Raw genomic sequence first — 9,077 nt, 5'->3', positions numbered from 1 at the left:
TGTATTTAAACCCTCTGTCTCCCCTCAGTCTCGGTCGGTAATTGATGTTGTGCGTTTGGGTCCAGCGCGCCCTCACAGTCACTAAATGTACACACATGTTTATTTATTGTATGGGCCACCTTGAATTGAATTCTGCTTGCCATGCATTTAGAGGGTGTCATAATGATCCTACACTTCAAATTCTGTGTGGTTTTGAACCTGTCAGCCAAAGATACCTGCGATTACAATGCTTCGTATATGCTTTTTCATTTTTGGGATGGGTTGACATGGCCTCTGGAGGTCAACATACAAAACAATTGGTCATCCTAGGCCCTACAGTTCTCAAGATATTCACAGAAAACTGTCCGGACCTCTACAGGCCAGTTGGTGTATACAGTCACTAAATTTACACATAAATTCATTTATTGTATGGGCCCCCATGAACAGAATTTCACGAAACTTGGCATGCATTCAGAGGATGTCATAATGATCCTGCACCTCCAATTTTGTGCCGTTTTGACCCTGTCAGTCAGACATACCTGTGATTACCTTAAAGTGCCTTAAAGAGACGTAAAACAAGTAATTTATCTATGTTAAAACAATACAAAACACCTAAACACATAATGCAATTGATTTGTTATAAATATCTGTCCAATTATATTAAAGAATAAGAGTAAGGAAATCACGGGACAAAAATTTGATCCAGAACAGGAATCACCCTCGTGGTTTAGCCTGTGCTGCATCAACGTCTATACGCCTATGTTAATTAGGCCTATAGGCTACACATTTCCTCACTTTCTTACTCAAACTCTTCCTCACCTTCAAACGTTTTCTTCAGTGACATCTCAAAATACTATTGCGCAGACAGCACGCACAGTGGGTAGTGCACCGAGGTGAAGTTAGTTTGATATTTGATATTTGGATATTCGACAGATATTCAATTTTTTTTTTAATGCAGCTGGTTTCACCCCGTGTTTGCAGACAATGTACAAACAGCCGACCTACTTAGGGACCGTCTATAAAGTACCTTCTGAATTACCTTCATAGTCTTTTTTATCAATAGCTTTGACATCATATGACCTAGTGACTCCAAACCAATGCAGAATAGTTATCCTATATGGAACTCATCAGACACACCTCTTTTTATAGTCACTGTATGCACACTGTATTTTATATGAATATTTTAAAGAAAATACATTATTTCCTATAAGGAATGGTCTCCTTTTTTTAATACCTCCCAAGTCATGTGACCTAGTGACTCCAAACCAATGCAGAATAGTTACCCTATATGGGACTCATCAGACACACCTCTTTTTATAGTCACTGTATGCACACTGTATTTTATACTAATATTTTAAAGAAAATACATTATTTCCTATAAGGAATGGTCTCCTTTTTTTAATACCTCCCAAGTCATGTGACCTAGTGACTCCAAACCAATGCAGAATAGTTATCCTATGTGGGACTAATAAAACACACCTCTTCTTATAGTCACTGTATGCACACTGTATTTTATATGTATGTATATGTATATGTATTTTATAGGTCACGTGACTTGGGAGGTATTGAAAAAAAGGAGACCGTTCTTTATGGGAAATAATGTATTTTCTTTAAAATATTCATATAAAATACAGCGTGCATACAATGACTATAAAAAGAGGTGTGTCCCATATAGGATAACTATTCTGCATTGGTTTGGAGTCACTAGGTAAGGTAATTCAGAAGGTACTTTATAGACGGTCCCTAAGTAGGTCGGCTGGGAGCAAGTAGTCAGGTCATCTGTTTGTACATTGTCTGCAAACACGGGGTGAAACCGGCTGCATTAAAAAAAAAATGAATATCTGTCGAATATCCGAATATCAAATATCAAACTAACTTCACCTCGGTGGTGCACACACACACACAGTCGCAAGTGCATGTATCCATCGTTGTCGGGGAACCGGGCCCAGAGGTGTTTGAAATATCAGACTCAATGAATTAGCCTACTAACCCATGGAACAAACAGCTGGGACAAGTTTTTTCTTCACCTGACCCTAAGTTGTAGGCTACTGGGTTAATCAAAAAATATACATCAATTTATCATTTCCTTTGCCATTGCCATCACATGACCAAAAGTATAGCATCCATCCAGTTTAAACTTGGGAACTATGGTAATTATTGATTCAAATGTATTTCTTTTGCATGTAACAATCATCACAGCAATAGCCAGTAGCGTGATCTTTCATAGACTACTATGCGCATTATTGTTTACTTTTCGAGCGACAAACGGACCCACGTAAAGTCCAGGCTTGCAGCCTAATGCCGTACGTAATGGAGAGATTAATATCTTAGAAGCGCTCAGCCGGCGCAGGACTAGTGGCCAAACACTTCAGTTCAGCAGCACCGGGAGAACACCTCGAAGACGGAATATGCCTCTCTGTTGGACTCTGATGATCATAATGCTGTGTTATTGCACTGTGGACCAAGATCGCTCTCTAGGAAACTGTGGACAACTGAGTTGACAATGCGCGAAACGGTTTCGGAATATTGGTCTCTGGCATTTTCAGTCAGGACACCGCACAGCTACCGATTTAAACTTCAACCAAGTTAATCGTTTATTCCCTGATATGACTCTGACATGACTCACTGATATTTTACATTCTAACAAATATCAGTGGGTCCCTTAATTGTTCCAAGGTGCCAATGCGGATACGCGCTTCTGGTGGCAGATCTTGGTGGCTGTCTTTGGACTTTCCTCGAAGAACATAAAATAGACTTCAAATAGTAAACATTCAAAACAGGCACCAGGGCCGTATAAGACATCGATGAGACCTCACTACTCGATCATCTTGTCTCGCATCTTGGATGAAAGCTTTTTTTGGTCATCGGTCCATACGAGGGAGAGAACAGCGATGCTCACTAACGTTACACATTCTAACTGCTCCACGCAGCATGCTACCGTTTACTACAACTTCCCTGTTCTTGTATTTGGAATACTGTTAATAATCGTCATTATTTGTGGAAATACTCTTGTGTGCCTTAGTGTTTACACGGAAAAGGCTTTAAAAACTACAACAAACTACTTTATTGTCAGTTTGGCTGTTGCAGACTTGATGCTGGCTGTGCTGGTTTTGCCACTGTATGTTTATTCTGAGGTAAGCATCCTTAAAATGTTAGACAACAGTAACCAATCGACCGAATTCCACATGGCTTTCTGTAGATTTCAGCTCTAAATGAAACAACCTTTCGATTAAGGGAATGGCTTTCAGATCTCTGGAGATGACACCATGAAAGGATCAGTAGCTTGGCACTGGCTCAAGTATCTCACTGGGTCAAGTAACCGTGGGACAGACGTCATATGCTAAATCTATTTCTACTGTAACCCGTCCATGCCATTAAACCAGTGACGTTTATGGTCCTTAATTTCATTGGAAGATGGCTAATTTAAGATCATATAACTTGGGAATTGTTTTGGTACTGGCTACTGGCTCTTCCAAATTGCAACTTTTACTGTTGGCTAGGCTTACAAAGGAGTTAAATCATTTTCTCTGTTTTGCACATTTCACACATTTCAGAAAAAAGATAGGAAAGCATGTGCCTGATGCATTGGTTGGTCTGATGTGTTGAGTTGATTGAGTTACTTAATGCTCCTTTTAGTTTCAGGGTGGGAGTTGGTCCTTGAACATGATTGTTTGTGATGGGCTGATGGCAATGGATGTAATGCTGTGTACAGCTTCCATATTCAACTTGTGTGCCATCAGTGTTGACAGGTAGGAATTTCAACACACACACACACACACATTTGTGTTTAAACATTTCTGTCCTCCACTACCATAAGTTACAATGTGTCTGTTTACAACACCTTCTACTTTTCATTTGGCAGGTTCATTGCTGTTGCAGTTCCTCTGCATTACAACCGCAAACATGTTGACAACAGGCAGATCATTCTTCTCTCCGGCACCTGGTTACTGGCCTTTGCTGTGGCCTCCCCCATTCTCTTTGGAATAAACAACATCCCTGACCGCGACACGTCGGAGTGCAAGCTGGAGGACGACAACTACGTGGTCTACTCGTCCGTCTGCTCCTTCTTCATCCCCTGCCCCATCATGCTGCTGCTCTACTGCCGCATGTTCTACGGCCTGCGCCAGTGGGAGGAAGCCCGCAAGGCCCGGCTGCTCAAGAGCATCCAGGCCTGCCGGACCCTACAGACGCCCGCGGCCCTGGCGGCTGCCCCGCAGCCCTCCCTTTCGGCCGCACAGCTGCAGAAGCAGGAGCCTCAGTCTCAGTCTCAGCCTCAGCCACTGCAACCGTCACGCCTGCCCCGGGTCATTGAGAAGGACCTGGCCCAGGCGAGGATGGAGGACAACGACGAGTCCACCACCCCAGAGTTCCCGCTGCCCATGAAGTACAGGGACAGTGTCATTCAGACAGTGTCATACCCGGACGTCACGTACAGCCCCTCGCCGCGCAGGAAGAAGAAGGGGGCCAAACTGAACGGGCGAGAGCGGAAAGCAATGAAGGTGCTGCCGGTGATTGTAGGTGAGTAAAGACTGATTTACTCATGAGGTTGTTAGTTAGTAGTTACTAGTTTGTAGATTAAGAAGTTAGGTTGTTAAAAGAAGTCGGTTGGCTTCAGGCATCATTGCAAGTATGGTCGCTATACTATGGAACAGGTGGGATTTTTAATTGAGACTCGATATTATGTGGATTGAGACTATATATGTGGACACACTAGACTGAGACTATAATTCAATTCAATTCAATTCAAATTTACTAGTCACATACAATTATACAGAATATAGGCAGTGGAATGCTTTGTCCACTGTCTCCATGGCTGTGCAATGTGTAAATAAATAAGGAAATAAACAGAAAAAGAAGAGAAGAAGCAGAATACTACATAGAATATCATTGCCTTGAGAGCAGAGTGAATGCACCCATTGTGTTTCTGCCTTCTCTAACTGGGGGCCAAGCAGTAAAGCTACAGTTTTTTTTTAATAAATAAAATAAACCTAATGGTCGCCGAGGCAACCAGGGCCACATACAGTTTTGAAAATACAGAGGTCCAAAAACCGTGGACAACCATAGTGACGGGAATGAGGGTTGGCTATGGCCTCCGGATTTCTTTTTGTGAGGGCCACCAAGTACCACTAATAAGTGTCGTTATACAATGTCCAAGTCCAAGTGCCAAGTTACAGGAACATAAAAAAGAACCAATTTTGACCTCATGCTACGTTGTGATTGTTAGAAGACAGAATGCTGATAATGATTGGAGGATGTGGGAGTCAGCAAAATGGCTGCTTTGAATGGCAGGCATTTAAAGGGACACCAGGCAAGCCTGATGCTTTTTCTCTACGAAACTCCCCCTCGCTCGGTCTGAAGATCTTTTCCTTTCCTTTGCGTCTTCCGTCAAGGGTTTTCGCTGCTTCTTCGCTGGCTCTGCCATTATACACACGTTTGCAACAATCGCTAGCGTTTCGTTAGCCTGCCTCTGTGCTGTAAATTGATCCTGCTTCAGTCGGCGTGTAGGATACACCGAACTTGCAAGTGGGATATTCTTCCTACAGGCAGTAGGAAGGGCGAGAGAGCCTTCATTCGCCCCGTAATGAGTAATTTAACCATATACCGACTTACGAAGATGATTAATTAACACGAAAACATTGCCTTGTGTCCCTTTAAAATAAGTTGCTGCAGTGGTCTTTGACTTGTATTATTATGACCGCCACGCTAACAAAGTGGTGGTCATAAAGGTTTAGTCATAGTGTTTTTTTTATTCCAGATTACTTAATTTTTTTCTTCGTTGATGATCATTTGATCCGTCGCCCACCCGTCACCCAAAAGGAGGTAGGCCGGACACAGTTTTCTGTGAATATCTGGAGAACCGTAGGACCTAGGATGACCAACTTTTTTTCGTTGGTCTCAAGGGGCCATGTTAACCCATCCCATATCCACTTATTATGACCGCCGCGCAGCGACCTATCCGCTGATAGGTTTAGTCAGATTTTTTTCTTTTTCTTTTTCGGATGTCCAAATTTACGTCAAGGATTCCCGGGACACTGAAAATCCGGGGTAGACGAAACTTGGTGGGCATGTAACCCCCATATGGATAGCATGGAACCATCGTTTTTCGTTTTGATCTGTAGTCCCCCCGCTGGACTGCACCCCCCGAAAGGAGGGTAGGGCAGACACAGTTTTCTGTGAATATCTCGAGAACCGTAGGGTTTAGGAGGACCATTTTTTTTGTATGTTGATCTCAAAGGGCCATGTCAACCCATTCCATAACCACTCATTTCATGTATAGCGCCACCTAGTTAAACACAAAAAAGTAAAAATGAGGTGTTGTAATCGCAGGTATCTGTGACCCAACATAGTCAAAACTGCACGAAATTGGAAGTGTAGGATCATTATGACACCCTCTGAATGCACGCCAAGTTTTGTGGAATTCCGTTCATGGGGGCCACACAATAAATTAATTTATGTTACTATACACCAACTGGCCTGTAGGTGGCCGGAGACAGTTTTCTTTGAATATCTCGAGAACCGTAGGGCCTAGGAGGTCCACCTTTTGTATGTTGGTCTTAAGGGGCATGTCAACCCATCCCATTACCACTTATTTCATGTATAGTGCCACCTAGTTAAAAATTAAAAGCAAAAAATTAGGTGTTTTCATCACAATATCTCTGGCTGACATGGTCAAAACTGCACGAAATTGAAAGTATAGGATCATTATGACACCCTCCAAATGCATGCTAAGTTTTGTGAACTTTCGCTCATGGGGGCCTTACATAAAAATAATTTATGTGTACATTTAGTGACCGTACACCAACAAGGATTCCGGGACACTGAAAGACCAGGGTACACTAAACTTGGTGGGCATGTAACCCCACATGGATAGTATGGAACCATCGTTTTTCGCTTTGATCTGTAGCCCCCCACTGTACTGGACCCCCGAAAGGAGGGTGGGGCAGACACAGTTTTCTGTGAATATCTTGAGAACCGAGGGCCTAGGATGACCAATTTTTCCCAGATGTTTGCCTCCAGGGGTCATGTTAACCCATTCCATGTGCACACATGTGCATAAACAGATACACACACACACACATACATTCACAGTATTCATAATTATGTATGACACATACTCACACAGTAGACATATGTACGCATGCATGCACATGCACAAACACACACATGCTAGCAAACACACAAGCACACACACACACACACACACACACACACACACACACACACCCACACACATAAACATAATGTGTACATGACACATGCACAACAATTCAAGAATTTCTCAGAATTATGAACAGGCAAGATGGGGTGGGGTTGTATAAAATGAATTTTACATGTGAAATCTATGAACTAATCATGTTTTGCAACTTGTTGTCTAGCAGATACCAGTGAGAATTGAGTGGATAATGCAATTTAGTGAGACAGAATCATATAGGCCTTTCAGCTTGATTTATTTTTGTGGAAAAAATGTGCTGGACTACAAGGCGGGTCATATTTTGTAAAGCCTGCGGTACATCTAGTTTGAGCACCACCTAGTTAAAATGAAAAAGCAACAGCCAGGCGTTGTAATCGCAGATATCTTGGCTGACATGTTCAAACTACACAAAAATTTGGAAGAGCAGGGATCAATATGACACCCCTGCATGCATGCCAAGTCGCGGAATTCCATTCATGGGAGGCCATATCGCCGCACACACACACCAATGCATGCACACACACACACACATGCACATACATACCGCACTGTCTCTTCTAACAATCACAACGTAGCATGAGGTCATTGGTTCTTTTTTATAACTTTGGCACTTGGACTTGGACATTGTATAACGACACTTATTAGCGTAGCCACGGGAGACCTCACAAAAAACCCGGAGGTTACCCCCAATCCCCCCATTCCCCACTCTAATGGGGGTATAAAGTTTTAATGGGTCATGAGATCGTTTAGATGGTGTATTGACAACTATACTCTGTTATTATACGGCTCTTCACTGTCAGACACCAAACAGGACGAGGACCACAAAAGCGCCACGCTAGAATGTTTATTTAAGGGTTGGGGGTTGGCAGGGTTTCAGGGGTTCCCGGAGTTCTCCAAGAGTCTGGCGGTGTGTGTTCCCCCACAGCCGAGCAGCAATGGCAGGAGCTGGATGATCCGGGAAGTCCTGGGGAAAAAACACACACAACAGCAATTGAAACGAAGCAGCAGTACAGTCATACAGGCTGTATTCGTGAGAAGAGAGACGGAAGGCAGGTCAAGATTACCGGGCGGAGATCAAAGAAGTAGTCGAGCGGGTCTGGGTCTACAGGCAAAGAGTCAGAGTCGCTTTCCAAGACAGGCAGGTAACTGGCGCGGGTTTGCAGACCCATCTGACAAGTGTGGACTGAAAAACAAGGCTTTATGAATGGGCATGATGAGGGTGAATGCAGTGCAGCTGGTAGGTAAACGAGGGTGAGGCAGAGCAGAGCAGGAACAGGTGGAGGTCATCAGACTTTTAATCAGCTGCAGGTTACCAGGCAGAGAGAGCTCATGACAGAACCCCCTAAGGGACGGCCCCAGAAGTCCCCAAGAGTGACACCACGCCGGGAGGGCGGAGGGGAGCCGTGGAGGGTTAGAATTCCTCCCGAGCGGTCCGAAAGTGAACATCCTCATCCTCGGGAGGGAGCTGGAGGGTCGTGGACAGAAGACGGACAGGTAAATGGTGACAGGGTCAGGCACAGGACAGGAAGCCGGGCGGGGGACGCAGTTAGGACCCTCTGGGGCTGCCCCTACGGATTGCAGGTTGATCAGATGCAGACGGTGGAAGTCGGGCATGAGTGTCCGGGTCCACAATCCGGACTGGCTGGCACCCAGGTTCTCTCCTCAGGTCCATAGCCCTCCCCCAGTCGACGAGATACTGGAGGGAGGCCCCTACCGCCTGGACCGGCAGGGCGCCGAACGGAGGTAACACCCAGCCCACCGGCCAACGAAGGGCAGTGAGGAGGAGGAGGAAGCCGCACGGGGACCAGCGGCTTTCACAGCGCCGGGCTTGACTTCAAACATGGAAAGTAGGGTGCACCTCATGGAAGGCAACTGGAGCCGGACTGCGGTTGGGCTGATGACCTCT

The 9,077-nt window shown here is 44.6% G+C and overlaps 1 protein-coding gene across 1 annotated transcript in view; it reads left to right on the top strand.

Moving 5' to 3' along the window:
- The first annotated feature begins 2,359 nt into the window (after positions 1-2,359).
- drd4b (dopamine receptor D4b) overlaps positions 2,360-9,077 on the top strand; it is a 13,053-nt gene continuing 6,335 nt past the window's right edge. Inside the window, exons 1-3 of the mRNA XM_048263421.1 lie at positions 2,360-3,113; positions 3,616-3,728; positions 3,842-4,497. Coding sequence (XP_048119378.1) covers positions 2,784-3,113; positions 3,616-3,728; positions 3,842-4,497 — 1,099 coding nt within the window. The 5' untranslated portion in view covers positions 2,360-2,783. The remainder of the gene's footprint in view (positions 3,114-3,615; positions 3,729-3,841; positions 4,498-9,077) is intronic.

The sequence above is a fragment of the Alosa alosa genome, chromosome 14 (assembly GCF_017589495.1).
Source record: "Alosa alosa isolate M-15738 ecotype Scorff River chromosome 14, AALO_Geno_1.1, whole genome shotgun sequence".
NCBI classification, from domain to species: domain Eukaryota; kingdom Metazoa; phylum Chordata; class Actinopteri; order Clupeiformes; family Clupeidae; genus Alosa; species Alosa alosa.
Note: the sequence above shows the minus strand (reverse complement) of the source record. Positions and strands in the feature narration are given on the sequence as shown.